The sequence below is a fragment of the Mizuhopecten yessoensis genome, unplaced genomic scaffold, assembly GCF_002113885.1.
Source record: "Mizuhopecten yessoensis strain PY_sf001 unplaced genomic scaffold, ASM211388v2 scaffold7493, whole genome shotgun sequence".
Taxonomy (NCBI): Eukaryota; Metazoa; Mollusca; class Bivalvia; order Pectinida; family Pectinidae; genus Mizuhopecten; species Mizuhopecten yessoensis.
This window is the reverse complement of record NW_018407075.1, coordinates 1089621-1107378: the sequence shown is the minus strand read 5'-3', so window position 1 is coordinate 1107378 and position 17758 is coordinate 1089621. Positions and strand designations below refer to the sequence as shown.

The 17758-nt window shown below is 35.6% G+C and overlaps 1 protein-coding gene across 4 annotated transcripts in view; it reads left to right on the top strand.

Moving 5' to 3' along the window:
• Positions 1–17758, top strand: part of LOC110453746 (contactin-2-like) — a 47232-nt gene that overhangs the window by 25997 nt on the left and 3477 nt on the right. For all 4 annotated transcript variants that reach the window (XM_021502865.1, XM_021502866.1, XM_021502863.1 and 1 more), the window contains exons 4-9: positions 10002–10289; positions 12286–12555; positions 13249–13310; positions 13624–13809; positions 15403–15534; positions 17230–17338. In XM_021502865.1, coding sequence (XP_021358540.1) covers positions 10002–10289; positions 12286–12555; positions 13249–13310; positions 13624–13809; positions 15403–15534; positions 17230–17338 — 1047 coding nt within the window. The remainder of the gene's footprint in view (positions 1–10001; positions 10290–12285; positions 12556–13248; positions 13311–13623; positions 13810–15402; positions 15535–17229; positions 17339–17758) is intronic.

Below are 17758 nucleotides of genomic sequence, written 5' to 3'. Positions count from 1 at the left end.
CAAACTGCCCCCAAAGTCGCAAAGATAAATCAGAAAAGGATCACAATGGGATAAAACACCTTCATACTAAAGAGCTATGCCGGGTTGCTCAAACCTGAGACCGCTAGTGCGCGCGTGCGAACGTGTTATGACGCGTCCTCAGGTATTTTTATACAGGTAGCTCTATCGGAATCCTGTGTCTAAGAATAGATTAATGTAAACAGCCTAATTCAAGGCCATGGCTATTGATACATGCGTTTCACGATAAAGACTCAACAAAATGCTTATTTCGTGATAGTTCTATGAATTTCTATGAGTTTTGAAAGGATTAAGTTTTCATTACTACTGCTTGTGTCATGCCGTTACATGTACCTGCTTTCTTACAAAACACACATCTTGATTTTGTTTTTCCTGCACCTATAAATTGCAAAGTGATAAATATAATTTTCGAATATCATGTCTTACACGTGTATTGCGATACTTACTTTGTGTTGCAGTCTTTAATTCCTGCATTTCAAACAAATGAGACTGTCCTCAACAATGAATTTTCCCGTATTTGTGGTAATATATTTGCGATGATAACACTTCATATTTTTTGCTTGGCCTTTTTCATTCTGACTGAACAATCCCACACTTTTTGTATTTTACCATCATTTGTTTGTGTTTGAATAATAGATAAAATTACAAGTGCCAATTGGAGGGTTAAACAATTCATAAATATCTTTTAAAATGACGTTTACAAAGTGTAGCTGTACTGTACACGTGTACAGTGATTTGTTGACATGATTCTAAAGAAGATAAATCAATAGGTTTGTTATTAAATCAAAAATAAAATGTACCATTGATTTAAAAAAATATTTTATGACTTTATTAAGGAAAAAGATCACAGTAAATTTAAAAAAAAAAAAAAAAAAAAGGAACCGGACCGTGGAATCGAATTTGCACCGTTTACTTCGTCTGGTCACACGCTAACTGCGTTACTCATTCGGCCACTTCGCTCACAGACGAAGAAGGGAATACGAATCTTTTAACCTAAGAAACACCTGTCGCATTTTGAGAAACTCTCTCAACCCTGTTTTTCATTATTTTGAGCACTTTCCCAAAGGAGGACCACTTTTCCGGAATACGATTTGTTTTTGCATATCACGGAATAAAAAAGCATATTCAAAAGTTGGTCCTCGGATGGGAAAGTGTTGAAAGTATTGTTTTATGTCTGGGAAACCCCATCACTTTCAGATATAGTGAATATGGCTATATTTGCAGTATCATATTAACAATACCTCATATCTAAGCAGTTCAAAAACTCATACTCAATTGGTTTTATATCCATTCTATGCATTTTCGCTGCAAGAAATTATTTAATCATTAACATTTTTTTCCGTTTTCATAAATGCCGACTTAGGGAAATATGGGCAGGTTTCCGCCATAGCTCTTTGAGTGAAATCGAACAATATCTGAATTTCGACCAATCTTAAGGCCCCATGTTGTTGGTGTGGCAACGAAACCTATGCAGTTGAATTTGCAGTCCCCTAATACCCCAATATACGAATTTTCATAAAAATCAAACAATTTGTAAATTTCGACCAATCCGAAGCTTCTGTATGGTTGCTATATAGTCACTATGGCAACGAAACCTATGCGGTTAATTTGCAGTCCCCTAATACCCATATATACCAATTTTTATAAAAATCAAACACTTTCTATATTTCGACCAATCAGAAGCCTCCGTGTGGTTGATATAAGGTTGCTATGACAACGAAACCTATGCGGTTGAATTCGCTGCCCCCGAATTCCCCTATATACCATTTTTAAATCAAAATTGAACAATATCTACCCTATAGTCGCAAAGATGCATCAGAAAATGATCGCAATGCCTTTATAAACCTACATACTAAAATTGAGTAAAATCGAACGATTTCTAAATTGCGACAAATTAGAAGCCTCCATATGGTTGCTATGGCAACGAAGGTTTGCGATTGAATTTGCAGTCCTTTAATACCCCTATATATCGATTGTCATCAAAACGGAACACTATCTAAATTTCGACCAACCAGAAGCCTCTGTGTGGTTGATATGGCAACATCACCTATGCGATTGAATTCACAGTCCCCTAATACCCTTGTAAACCAATTTTCACAAAAATCGAACAATTTCAAAATTTCGACCAATCAGAAGCCAGTATATGGTTGCCATTTTATCAAATTAGAAAACAAATGTCGCAGTTGAGTTTGCAGTGCCATATTACACAAACATACTAAATTTGAACGAAATCGAACAATAACGGAGTCTCGACCAATCAGTATTCAGTATATAGCAGCCATTTTGTTTAATTAGAAAACGGATGTCATGGTTGAGTTCGCGGTACCATCATACACCTTCATGCCAAATTAAGAATGCATTGAAAAATATCTATAAAACATGTGAAATAGGATAATGACATTGGCTATCTTTAGCAACACCTTTAGAAATTTTAAATTCCCAAAATTTTCAAAAGTTCATGGTGGCCATCTTGTTGACAATGTCAATTTTGTTTATTCGACTTTAGAGCGCGTCCTATACCGATACTTTCCTCAAACTTTTATTTTGATGCGCCAAATATAACAAAAGTTAAGGCTCAAAATGTTTAGCCAATCAGAGGCTGTGGCGGCCGTTCTGGATGGTAATCGGAAAAACAAAAAAATGTTTGCACATCTAGAGGCTATCAGTAATAATCCCTCAAAGTTTGGTGAAGATCCGACTGATAGTTTCTGAGAAAAGTGTCGGAAACCTTTACGGCGAAAAGCGGAAGAAGAAGAAAGAATAATAATAACAAGTACTAATTGTAATGGGGGACCATTACAGATGTCCCCCAAACTGCCCCCATAGTCGAAAAGCTGCATCAGAAAAGGACCGCATTGCCATAGTACACCTACAATGTACATACTAAATTTGAGTGAGATTGCGCAATTTCTAAATTGCAACCAAACATAATCCCCTGTGTGGTTGCTATGGCAACGAAACGTATGCGATTGAATTTGCAGTCCCCTAATACCCCTATATACAAATTTTCCCTACATACCAATTTTAATAAAAATCGAACAATATCTAATTTTCGACCAATCGGAAGCCTTCGTGTGGTTGGTATATGGTTGCAATGGCAACGAAACATATGCGGTTGAATGCACAGTTACCTAATATCACTATATACCAAATTTCATCAAAATCGAACAATATCTTAATTTCGACCAATCAGAGGCCGCCATCCGACTGACCAGTCGGTTGACCGATCGAAAAACAAAAATACTCTTGCGCACCGCCTGTCATACACGAACACTCATGTAAAGTTTCGTTGAATTCCGCCCTACGGTTTTCGAGTAAAATGTTGGAAACCTCGTCGGCGGAAGAAAGTGGAAGAAATAAGAATAATAATAAGAAGAAGAAACGGAGCAAAATCAACGGTTGAATCCACAAATTAATACAATAATGCATGTATTATTAAATTGTTATGTTTGTAATTATTTATTAATCATCTAATTACATTTTTAATATTTATAAGTCGTAATCCGGTAATTTAACTGCATTTAATCGACCCAAATGCGTCGATGAAATAAAGTTGAATGAAATAATTATAGTATTAAGCTGGAATTATTTTGTAATGTACAAGAAATTACAGAATAAAATGTATGTAAACTTCTTATTACAAAGGTACAAAGCAACGTATAAATTGATGTGTAAATCTGGAACCTTACACCCGGTAACCCCTTTCCTGATAAGATGCCCCGAGTGTCAATAGCCACGTAGTTTCGTTCAACCAGACGCTTGATCACTTGTAATTCAAGAGTCTGGTTAAACACAGTACTTTAAAATTACCATCACCAGAGAACAGTTTTTTAACTTTCGTTTCTGAACGTTATGTCAACAGCGTTAAAATATTTCAAAGAAAAATGAAATTAATGAAAAAACTTACCTGTACATGCATTCCTGAAGTATCCGTGTATTCACTATTATCGAGAAAAATGTGTACACACACACCGTACACACACACATGCTCACAAAGTATAGAGTACATGAAAAATGAAGAGTAGAAGCAGAGACGTATTATACGTCTCCGGTAAAAGTAGCTTATAATTGAATTTAAACAACCAGCTATATTTTATTTTAAACCTGAAATGACGGGAAGCTTAACAACAAATAGCTTGTCAGTGACGTTTATAAGATTGATAACTTACATGTCCCTGAAATTGTGTTCATTAGCGTACACATGTTATTACTACTGTCTAATGCCAACGTTCAATTGTATTAAAATTAACCTTAGAAACATAACTTGAACATTCATTAGGTCACGACAATTACGGGGATGTCAAATTTGATATTAAGTCACCAAACATAGTCCATAGGACGTTACATTACTTGGATTTGACCTAGGTTTACATGGCCGGTGTTGCCGATGAAGCAGAAGACGCTTACCTTTCCTGAACACCTGGTCTTATCCTTGTACTTTTTTAAGGGTCTCCATGAACATCTTTCCTTAGTTCATATTTTGCCCTAGTTGTATCGATTTTGAGTTCGGATTATGGTTTCGTTGACACTTCGGTATTGCATTGGGGGGGGGGGGGGGGGTCAGTCAAGTGACACACACATTAAAAGAATGTAACTGATTGGTTGAAATTATTTATTGAAGCTTTTGCTGTGAAATACGTTCCATTGGATTTTCACAGGATGTATTTCACTATAATCAGCTCGTAGAAAGGAAGAAAGGAATTATAATTATAATGGCATAATAAGGTATACTTAACAAGTGAGGGATGGCATACAGAGCTGAAATGAATGCCATTTGTTTCATTCTTGAAGTCTAAAATTCCGCCATCTTGGTGACTATACCTATTGTATCCATTGTGACGTCATTAACTTGATGACGTCACAAAAGGTAATATTTTAGTTTCTTGGTCTGACTTACAAAACTTTGCATTTACAAATGTTCCTTATCCTATCAACATCCTCTTCCTCACAACGGAAACCAATATTGCATCTTTGCTGAGGGCCAGCTCTCCTGTTAAGCTTATCGGGGCTAGCTTTCAGTTTTAAGTAAAAATGCCCGTGAATTACACTTTCCTTAAATAGCAAAAAAACGAAATTAGCATTCTCCCGTCGAAGATAAGCCCTCTGGAATCGCGTCCCCCTGCGTCTGTATACACAGCAACAGCATATCCATCTGTAGTACTATTAGTACTATTAGGCTCATGACTAATGAAGTAGGCTTCTCTGATCTTTAATTTCCTCCCCAATGGTGCATACCGACTACATATACACTTTCAATAATGATCTTCTTCATTTGGAATCTGAAATATTACAGATTAAATGGTTTATCCAAAATGTTCTATACGTATCATAAGTTCTTGGAATATTCATCCCAGTAATTATAACCAAAGGATATTTCAATAAATAAGTTAAATAAAATTGGGGTACGTTCCCTCAAATCATTTTCCTGTTTGGTTGAAACAGAAACTTTCACAATAGTTTTCCAGTTTCTCTTATCATGAAAATTACAATTATCTATAAATTCATGCACACGTTTTTACAGACTATACTATACTGAATTATTCTTAATAAATCTGGACAGAAACTCTGCTTTTAAATCAAAAAATTGTATCCATCAACAGAACTGCTGCAATCAATCGATTCAAAAAAATCTTAAATGATAATGTATTCCTTCCCGTTCTACATAGCCTTCCAAAAAATAGTAATTTCTTGACGTCAAGAAGACTTTCTATGAATGACCATCCTATTAGACCACGGCACATATCGGTACGAGTTCTTCTTTCAAATCATTGTATAGATTTGATTACAAAATTGTGAGCCCGCTCTAATATAAGAATTTCTGTTCGTGATAACTACCAAAGTTCGCAACAATACAGTGCCGAAGCATATACCGTATGTTTAATTAATTAACATGATGGGATTGGGTTTAAAGCCCTTGGATGTATACCGTTCCGTATGAATCTCATAGTACCAATTTTTATCTTACAGCATGCTCTAGAGGTGCGATTGAAATAATTTAATTTCGAATTTAATGCAACACCAACATGAGTAATATCATCAACGTATATTTTAATTCCTAGTTGGACTCAATGCAACTACCAAATATAACCCGTTTCATTTGCCCATGAGTTTGACCAGATTAACATTGCCTGTGCGTTTAATTTTGCGAAGGGAGATAACTTTTGAATGTTTAAACAAAGGTTTCACATTTTATTGAAGCAACACTAGAAATTTTTCAAACAGCCAAAAACGATAAATCAGCAAAATATTATCAGCTCACGATTGCTAGCGGTAGTGACAAGTCATAAACTGCCCTAGAAATCCTACCTGTAGGTACCCATTCTGCCTTGTGTAAGTAGATCCACAGGGGTTCGGTACAAATGTCTGAAATACACATATCATGCTATAACTTATATGGGTCACGGCACACATAAACAAACATATAAATGTATGTTTATATATGCTGTGACCCATATCAGTTATAGCATATGTGTATCCATGTGGTCCCGTCTTATATGAAATACAGTCGAACTGTCAAATGTCATATCACATGTTTCATCCGTTCAAGCCACGTCTGGTTTCCTGTCTAATTCGACATTCAATTACTGCAGCTTCACATTCCAGAAGATGTAGAATCTCGAAATTTAGCGGCTCTCCACTTCGAGCTAGTAAAAGGTTGGCTGCCGTAGACTCGCAGCTGAGCCTGTGCACCGCGTTTAGACATTATTCTTCCGCGATGACGCATCAGAAAATTTGATATCTTATGAATTCATCAATAAAATTTAAATATGACATTTAAAATATTGTTTTGTGTTTTGTTTCTACATAATTTGGCTTGATTGGATTATCAACGTACATCAGCATGTTACATGATGGTCTTTCAATGACGGACTATATTTTTTACATTACGTCTATACGTAGACTTGCACAAGCTCCAGAACATGGGACAAACGATCAGAATGGACTTCACAAGTTCAAATTATTGAAAAAACCACGATTGAAATATAAGGATTGATTCTTGCTGTGGTCGATTTCATGGGGTGATGAATTGAGTTGGTCTTGAAACAAATGCAACATGAACTGCTTTAAATTTGTTCCAAGACCAACTCGATTCATCACCCCATGAAATCGGCCAAAGCAAGATACAAAGTATTATTTACTAATGGTTTTCTTTTGGTATAATGAAATTTCATTATTTTTGCCTTATTCGAAGAAAATACAAATCTCCATTTCTTGCTATATTTTACGCATATATCTAGCGTACACCTAACATCGCTGACTCTATTAGCAATCAATGTGATATCGTCAGCTTGAGTAGGAACATTTACAGTTATTCCCAATTACAGTGCAACCTTTACCGCTCTTCTCTATTTGATTCAGTAGATCATTAATAAAAACTAAGTACATTTTCGCTGACAATGCACTTCCTTGTAAGATACCTCTTTGGACATTAACCAACCTCGATTTATGGTTATTAGCGATTATACAACTGTTCACAACAGTGTATATTCATTTTAAGGTTAACCATGTCTTTTATTTAAGTCATATTTCATGCAACTTGTACAACAATCCAGCATGCCAAACAGTATCAAAAGCCTTGTTACTGTCCAGAAATGCTACAGTGACATTTTCCTTATTTTCCAAATTATACTTAATGCACTCTTGTAAGGAAAATGCTGTGCATAAGCTACACAGTTTTTTTCTGGTATGCTGTTTGCTGTTTATTTGGAAAATTTTCCGAGCTCAAAACAGGACTGATTCTATCAGCAATTATCATTTCGAATACTTTCAAAATAACTGAAAGTAAAGCTACACCTCTGTAGCTATTCGGATCCTCTCTGGGTTTATTATTACCTTGATATAAGGTAATGATTTGCCCTCTTTTCCAGTCAGAGGGTTTAAACTCATGAGCAAAAATAAGATTTAACAATTTAGTAAGCACTTCATAGATGTTCATAAACAATAGTATCCCATCCTCCTGCTTTACCGGATTTAAGTTTGCAACAAATATTCCTCAATTATTCTTCAGTACAGACTTTCTCTAAAAATGCATCTTTCTCTCCGCCTACACCACTTTCAATCTCACCGATCTTTTTCAAAATGAAGTTTTTGAAATCGTCATCAAACATATCATCAGAAGATTCTTTTGAAGTATTTTCAAAATGCTCTGCCCATACTTCTATAATATCTTCAGGTTCTCTGAACGTTGAAACTTTGTATTTCAATTCTGATTGTCTGCTCCTTGATTTCATCTTTTTGTTATTAAAAAAATGCAACATCAATTTCTTATTTAGCTCACATGACTGGTCTATTTCTTCAAATTGTTCAGACATAAAGTGATTGAACGCTTGTCTTAAAGACTGTCTGAATTCGGCTTTTGACTTTTTATAGTCCTTATAACACCGATTTTCTCTATCCCTAGGGCTAGACTCATTTATCCATCTGTTTCGTTTTAGTCTCATTTCTCTATGAATTAATAACAAATTTTTGTTCCAATACTGTTTCAGATGCTTACGAAATTTCAGAACTCTTAATGATAAGTTTGATGACTTTATCATGCACAAAACAATGTCACGTTGAAACTTTTCAATAGTTTCATCAGTAATCTTTTTTCTGGTACCGTTATTTGTGCTAATTGGTCGTTCAGAATAAAAGAATATCAATTGATTTCTCTATTTCTGATAGCTTTTTTCCAAGTATACTTGACAAAGCCAATGCCTCTTTCTAACAATTCACGAGGCTTAATACATGAAATAGACAACCTGCAAATTACTGGATTATGATCAGATACATTAGATTCACAATAATTCAGAATATAACAGTTTCTCAGCAAATCTGACATACATGACTCAATAATAATGTGGTCAATCATGGAATCTCTAATTATATCATTATGTGATGTATACGTATAAAGAGGACCTTCACAGTTGATTTGTACGTTTACCGAAGAGAATATTACATCTGGTCAAATGTTTGGTCATCAGCAACAAAATTAAACCTAGGGCCAAGTACTTTAACATTCATATCACCAAGTAATATTACTTTCCCCTTTTCTGAATTAATGACGTACAGACAGTCCAAATAATCTCATTAAAGATTTCAAATGATCTGGACGACGCTGGCAAGTAAACAGAGAAACAGAAAAACGTAACATCATTGGAAAGAGTGATTTCCGTACCCACAATTCTTGGGTTATTTATATCTATTGCTTGAACCTTATGTAGATTATTTTTAAAAAGGAGCGCTACATCACATCTAATATTACATCTATATCTGAATGGATCAGCCTCAAAAACTGGCTTAGCTATAACACTAAAAATAACTGAAATATTGTGTTCTCTGAACCAGTGTTCCGATATTCCACACAAGTGGATATCATGCCTTTGTAGCCACTTGATTAGATACGGGGCACCAGACATGATACCTACCGCGTTCTAACACATTATATTAAAACTGTCCATGGCTACGTTGGTTTTCCATAAAGACATCCCGTGGCAACCACTCGCTCATCCATATGCTCCTTGGCCAAAAGTGGTCACCCTTAATGATGTGTTCGTCAGCATCAATGTTGAGCTGCGCGGATGCTGTACCCTTTCACCTTTCCTTGAAGTACCGAAGCTACGTAACACGAACACCAGACTGATGTAAGAACTCTCTCATAGCAGCTTCTGATGCCGTGATCAATCCCGTACACATAGAACCGACTTATTTTCCACTTCTGTTTTCTAAATCCTATGAAGTTTTTCGCCAGCTTAGGATCGGTTTTAAGGGTGTTATTTTACGAGAAAAAAACCACTTCATTTATGTTCGCAGGAACTTCTTCATACCACTGAAAATTATAAGTGACATAATAAAAATAAAAAGATAGCTACCAGCAGAGTTGACTACCTTGTACCGTACAATGAACTAAGGAAACATCCTTTTAATAAATCATATAAGTCAATATCTATACCTTCCAAATTGAAAAAAAATGGAAATTATTTTCTTTTGCTCTCTGATTTCAGATGTGTGGAATATTCTCCGATATCCTAAAACGATATACACGGTTCCGGTATGCAGGCCGATAAAACTGACATGTGTGGTTAAACACCCGAAATTGTCCACTGCCATTTATTGGATGCACAACGCTAAGCCTATAAACTTGGAAAGCGGACGGCACACAGTGATATCCGAGCCCTCCACGAGTCTGAAAATAGACAAGGTTTGCACTGAGGATGCCGGGACTTACGAATGCAGAGTATCAGGAATAAAGTACCCATCTCAACATCGGCCAAACAACTCAGTTCTTTTGGGTAAAACTATGATTCATAACCCTATATTTGTTTTTTTTTCTATATAAATACAAGGGCAATTATTCAATCACATCCCATCGATTATCAATAATCGACATATTTAGTAATACCCTGTAGCTTTAAGCTTATCTGGTTTGAAGGGCCGATGACCTTACATGTATTCCGCGGCGCGATGTCCATATTCCTTCCGTCGTCCGTCTGTCAACCTTTTTTTCAAATTCCCCGCACGACTGCATTTATTTTGACTTTATTTAGTCAAGAGCATTGTCGCGCAAAAGTACCCAGTATTGTATAAACGGAGGGTGTGACCACTCTAGGGACGGGTGATGGCCCAATATGTTAAATAGAGATAAACCTTAAAAAACACTCTCTTTTTTCCGTACAGATGGAGGGATTTTTAAACATATTTTGTAGAGAGCATCATTTGGCCAAAGGGACACAATATTGTATATATGGAATGTGTGTCCATCCTTTGGCACAGTGTTGGGGCCAAATATTTTTCCTTTCTGTTTTGAGAAAGCGATTTTGGCTAGATGTGGAAATAGTCGAAATCCCCTGCTTATATTATATACCTATACCCAACATCACTAGACTAGACTAGATGCTAGCAAAATTTCCGATATAGGTTCGATAGGTTTTGATGTACATCAAAGAATCAGACTCGTCTCCTTGTCTCATCCTTTGAACCTTAGATTTCCCATTGGTCAGTGCCTATTCAATGGGTACTTAGTTCCTTGGTCCGATGTGGGAACGAATTTGATCCCCAACTTTTAACCATATATGCAATTTTCTGACCTGAAGATAGACACGTATGTATCTAGGATTGTTGCTAAGATCCAGCCCCGCCCATGGAAGCTTAGTTCCGTGATCAAACATTTGAGGTCCCTATCATATAACCATGTATATAGTTTTTGGGCATGAAGAGTATGATGCGTTCATACCACCTTAATTGCCCAAAGGATTCTGTCAGTCCCTCTGGACAAAGTTCTGCGGTCTGAACTTGAATTAAATTGTGGTTTCCCTCCTTTATCTTTATATACATTTTATACCACCCGCAACGAAGTTAGGTGGAGTATGCTGGACGTCTATGTGTCCGTACGTCCGTCCGTCTGCTGACAAAATATTGTACCTCCTAAGTCTCCCAGGTTTATGCATGGGTTTTGATGAAACTGTGCACACATGTTATCCCTGAAATGAACTTGTGTCTTCCTGGACACCAGTATGTTCCTTTATTATTTACCAGAGTTATGGTCATTGACTTCTGTAAACGGTACATTACGTTACTGACATGGCTAATTTCCTCGGATATGGTAGGTATTTTGTATACACATATACATTAAATGTTGTAGACATTATGAAAGCTACTCTATTGACAAACTCCCAAGATCGTAGGGTCAAAGTTCAAAGATCACTCACGAATGAATTACGTTACAAGAATAGCTAATTATATCGGAAATGGCATACACAGATACATTAGAGTAGTATAGCCAATTATGCAGGCTACATTGTGACAAACTTATAAGGTCATGAGATCAAAGGTCATTATGCATTATGTTACTGAAATGGCTAATTATTGCATATTGTATACACATACCTTGAAGAATATGTAGCATTGATACAAGCTACATAGCGGTGTTTGTCTTTTCCATCGGTCTATTGGTACGCCATCTGAAAATAGACTTTTCCATGACCCTTGCTCTTTGTACATACTTTTTAACTTGTTTATTTTATCACCTACAGGCGCAATTAGCAGCCGGAATGCGGGGGTATTAGTTAGCCAATAGGCGACATTTCTAGTTTGGCTAGGAAGGGATTCCCAACCCAAACCACATATATACAATTTCTGGGCATAAAGAGCAAAATGTAATCAAGCTACTAAAAATAAGCCACGGGTCTAAACTGGGAAACAGTTTAGACCCGTGTCTGGTATCTGTGTATTGTGGCGTTGTTAACTTGATGGTAAATATATGTTATTAGAGTTTTTGTTGGGTTGTAGAGGTTTTACCTGAGGTAATCATCTTGAAAAACAAATATGTGGCTCAAATACACTCCAAAGTAACATTTGACTGCAAGATTTATGGAGCAGACGACTGCACGTGGAACCATAATGGCAAGTCGATATCTTCATGCAACAACCGATTTACAATCAATGAGGACATGTCACTCACAATATCACCAGTTCAGCAGTCTGATGCTGGACGATATGTGTGCGAGATAACAAACTTCCGGACGAATAAAAGTGCGACTAGTCAGGAAGTGGAACTGTGTAAGTTTTGAAATAACAATTAATCCGTCATTTCAAATGTAATGATGCCCGTACTAAAATCTATAACTATGCATTAGAAACGTTTTCGCTGCCATGACTACATCTTCAAAAACATTTTTGAAAAGAAACCCTTTTATGGCGGATCTTTTTATGAACATTTTCGCAGTTAAAGAAGAGTTTTCTTTTCAGTTTTCATTCCAGTTAAGAAAAATAACGGTGTTTTATATTTATTTTTTTTAAAGGCTATTCTCCACATTATTGCAAAAAAAAATAACGAAATGATCTTTTTTAAATGATAAAATATGTAATGGAATCTGCATTATTTCCATCAATACAATTTACAATTCCCAGTAGGACTGAAGAAGGCTGTTGGATAGCAGCCAAAAGTTATTCTTTTTGTATATAGATTACTTTCAATTTCAAGGTTAAAGGTATCTATTTTTAACCCACTGAACAGGGGTGTTTTTTCAATACAAAATAGATAATCAATCTGTTACCGACTGAACGACCTAGTCATACCCAAAACGAAAGTAAAGGGTATACCTTATGCAATTAAAAGTATAGTGAATGTCATTCTCTATTTTTTTGCCAACAGAAGAACAGGTATCATTGCATGTTAGTTTACAGTACCGGTAAACATGCTTACCTAAAAAAGACAAACATGTTTATTGGTGTTTGATTTCTCATTTGTAGGTACGACCAGTTCAGAGTTCTCAAAAGGCTATTCAGAATACTTTCAACCGTCGGAAAGTCAGGTAAGATTTACCAAATATATGATTTTTTTTCATGAATGACCTAAGACGTATGAAAAACATAACGGTGACGAATGTGGTGCAAAACTCGACGAACATCTGGGATTGTTTTTTACATCGGTGCCAATATAAGACCATGCTGTCGTTTGTGCTTGTGAGACATATGCAATTTCATAATTCAAACTTGAAAATTCAGATGAAAAGGCAGAATGCATAAATAGTAACAGATGTATAATCATCGAAACAAGATTTTTTTCACATGTACATGTATATATATTTTACTATAATTGAAAAAAATGTTTGTTTATATTATTAGGAAATGGAAGAGGATCTCATAAAAAGCTTGAGTGCAAAAATACCTGATAACAAGGCATGCTTTTGGTTCATTGGACAATATGGTGCCGGCAAGTCAAGTGCCATTAGCTCATTTCTAAGTTGGAGAGATAGCAGGATATCAACATTAGCTCTTCCTGGAAAATCACAAGGGTCATTCACGACTAAGGTACTGTTATTTAATATCGTTGAAAGATCCAAGATGTACTCCATTTAAAACAAGATAATACCGCAATGTCAACAACACCTAATTTGAACTCAGAATCGTTAAAATAGGGCCAAAAAAGGAATATAGAATTTTTTACATGGAGACACTTGAAAAAGTATATGTAGAATAATACTAAGTGTTCGAGAAGGGTAGCGTATTCTATTTCATTCGCGAGATACCTGTCAAATCAAGCTAATCTCATGACCTCGTAAAAAGAACTAGGGTAGTGATACATGTAACAAATCAACAAGCCAAATTTAATGGTTGGCTATTCAAATCGCCCGTTGTCCGTCATCCATCCGTCGTCCGTCCTTCAACAATTCTTGTTATCGCTATTACTGCTAGAAGTAGCCAATGCTTCTTTCTCAACACTTTATATGAAGGTTCCCCGTGGCCCTTACTTGTGCATGTGCTATTTTGGAACTGTTCTAGAAAGTGAAGTTGGCCGCTAGGATTTGGAAAATTTTGTTTTCGATTTTTCTTGACAGTTTCTTTCTCAAATTTCATAGAAAGGTTTTTCCTTGTTCATTTTTGTTCAAATTTCTCTTTGGGACTGATTGGGGAAACCAGATGGCCACCAGGCAGCAACCTTGGATTTTGACAGCTTAAGAAATACTTGAAAGAATGTTCTTAATTTTCATATGCAGGTTTTCCATAGTGCGTATATATAAATGTTTTATTTACAAACTGACTGGAACAAAACAAGTTGTATACTATTGGCAATCTGGATTTTGACAGATGATGTTTATTACCGCTATTTCTTAAGAAATAAATAATGAACTCACTTTGAAAGGACACACACAAACCAAACTCTATGAAATTTTAATCAAAAGCTACAACATGCATTCACTAATTAATATGTAACAACCGATGATTTTAGCCTTAAGGGGATTTCTGGTTGAGCGATCTAATAAAGCATCACATGTTACACACATCCTTATATAAATGTTAACACGGCCTGACAATGCATACATCCTTCGACTTAGGTGAGTATTATGTAATTACACTTTTCCTTATCAGAAATAGCATGGTTCAATATATTTGCAAGCATTGAGTGATAATTACAATACTCAATGCGTTGGCCATTTGGGCAAATCGATGCTTTCTTTATATATCTGGGACGAAGAATACTTGTTTTATCAGGAACTGCATACTACTGTCATTGTAATAATAATATGGGATATCCAAACATGTTTATTTTAAAATAACACCAGTTATATTTCAGTATGGAAGACGTCTTTATCATACGAAAGTATAGTTTGCAATGTTAACATTGTTTGCTAAGTCATATACACGAACCAGCTGTATTATATATATGATGAAAATATAACATAATAGAATGCTTCTACATTCAATAAGCGGCTTTTGAAGTTTATTATGCGAAGAAACCGAATTCATCAGCTTCATAGATATAGAATTATGCTTTGTCTTTTAATGCAAAATGCTATTTAAATCTGATTTACCAAAGATACATCAACTAACCATCAACATTACCTAAGAATCAATTTCTTGATTTTATATCCTTCAATAGTATCGTTTTCTTTTCTTTCCAAGGTATCTAGTGCTGAATTACTTGGAGGTAAGGTAACGCTGTATGACTTCCCTGGTCTGGAAGGCAACATAGCTGATAAGCCAGATCAGTTCAGTTATAAGCATTTTGATGACATAACAAAGTGCAACAAAGAGGTAATTAATTTCCTTCTGTGTAAATTTCATGTTCTACAAAAAGATTTATCTTGTCAATACTTATATATGGTTGCCATTAAAGTACCAGGAGTGTACAATTTTCTATTAAGAAAACTAACCTACAGACAGGCTTGAAATATTCTACTAGCCCACCTAAACGGTCATAGTAAATATTGGAAAGAGTCCATTGCGTCGGGCTATCGGGATCGTACACGCGTATACTTGCCTTGTAGTTGCTACTTGTTGAATGTACGTTTTCACGACCAACTTGTGCTGGACCTTTATATAAGGTCTTTAGATTATCACATATAAAGAAAAAAAACTTAATGAATTGTCGATTGCTGTCGTCACATTTATAATCATATGTGGGAATATAAAATACAAATTAGATACATTATAGTTAAAAAGATTATATCGGAAAGCTGATACATTAACTTGCCAAAAAGGTTTTACGGTCTTATAAGTGCGAGATAAGAAATACAACCAATACAGAAAAATATAAGCTTAAATGTAAGTAGTTTCGGTTTTTATTGGGGTTTCTTTTATTAATATTTGCTTACGATGTGTACACAGAAGATACTGTTTCAAAAATGATTTTTGTAATCTCAACTAGCTAAGGTACATATATGTAATGAATCGACAGTAACTTACAGGTGATCAGTTGATTGTTTTTGAGTTAACAATTTTCACTTCAATATTAATTGTTTTTTCTTATCAACTCCAGCAGCATTGGGAAAGGTTCCCATGGGGAATGTGGATACCCCAGGTGGTACATATGTCTGATACGCATGCGTTTACTCCTAATATGATTTTCCCCTGCAGCCCCAAGCCTTGAGGCCCACACAATAGATTCGTCTGCTGAATGACGTCATACCATTCAATCAATCAATCAATCGCCCACACTATCGGCCCAATCTACTCCACTGCACCATGCAACAATCCATACAAATCAGTTGCAAACGCTCAATGATTATATCACAAACAACTTGATACAGGAACTACATGTAAATACATATATATATATATCAAACATGGGTCTGTTGCATAGACAGGAATATATTTTCGTACGTAAGGATCATTTTTCTGTTATATATAAAACAAAACAAAAAGACTGGTATAATCGGCTAGCGCTTTCGCCCATCTTGGGGCTCTTCAGGTGCTAACCCCAAGATGGGCGAAAGCGCCAGCCGATTATACTTGTCTTCGTGTTTTGTTTTATTTATATTCTTACCGTCACATGGACATTTAAAACTATTTATCGCTATATATATACACACACAGCGACTTACACTTATGTTACACACGCTGTTAATTGACGTGTGTGCTATATTTAGCATGTTAAAGTTCACATTTTAGTTAATTACAGGATAACTAATTAAGTTTAGTATATTTTCAAGAAAACTGTATCAAACTTGCAATCAGGCATCACAATATTCTCCCACAAATGCAAAGTTATATCACTGATGCGATTACAAGCAAAACTCCGACAAAATTTTAGATCCATGGCTATATATATAGTCTCTGGGATATAAATAGCCCAGAGAACTAAAAAGTGAAACGCATCGATTATAGCCACCAGAAGGCCCGAATTGGCACCCATCCTTAGGTCACATCGTTTTGTTAAAGTAACTTAATCAGTATTTTAGCATTAGTCATATTCAGCTGTTAAGTTTAGTTTTTTTTCTTTTCCTTCAGGGCGACTCATTGAAGTGCTGTGTTGTTTATGTCCTTGACAGCTCAGACAAGATAACAGCCTGTGATATTACAAGAATGCAACATTTCAAAAAGTATACCAAAGATAGAGGTTTGTAATAATTTTCCATGCAAGATAATTAAGATATTCTCAATTTCAATATTCCTTCACAAAATTTGGCCAGTATCATGCTTGGAAGAAGGGCTACCAAGTTTCTTAAAATGAATTACCTTGACTTATATTCAAGGTCACAGGGGTCAAATATGTTAAAATCTTTAAACAACTTGTTCTGAATAACCAAAAGGCCCAGGATGATGAGATTTAGCCAGTAGCATGCTAGGATAAAGGGCTACCAAGTTTGTTTAAATGAATGTCTTTCACTCATATTCAAGGTCACAGAGGTCAAATATGTTTTAAACTTTAAACGACTTTTTCTGAATAACCATAAAGCCTTAAATGTTGATATTTAATAAGTAGCATGCTTGGATGAAGGGCTTTCAAGCTTTTTCATTTGAATTACCTTGACCCATT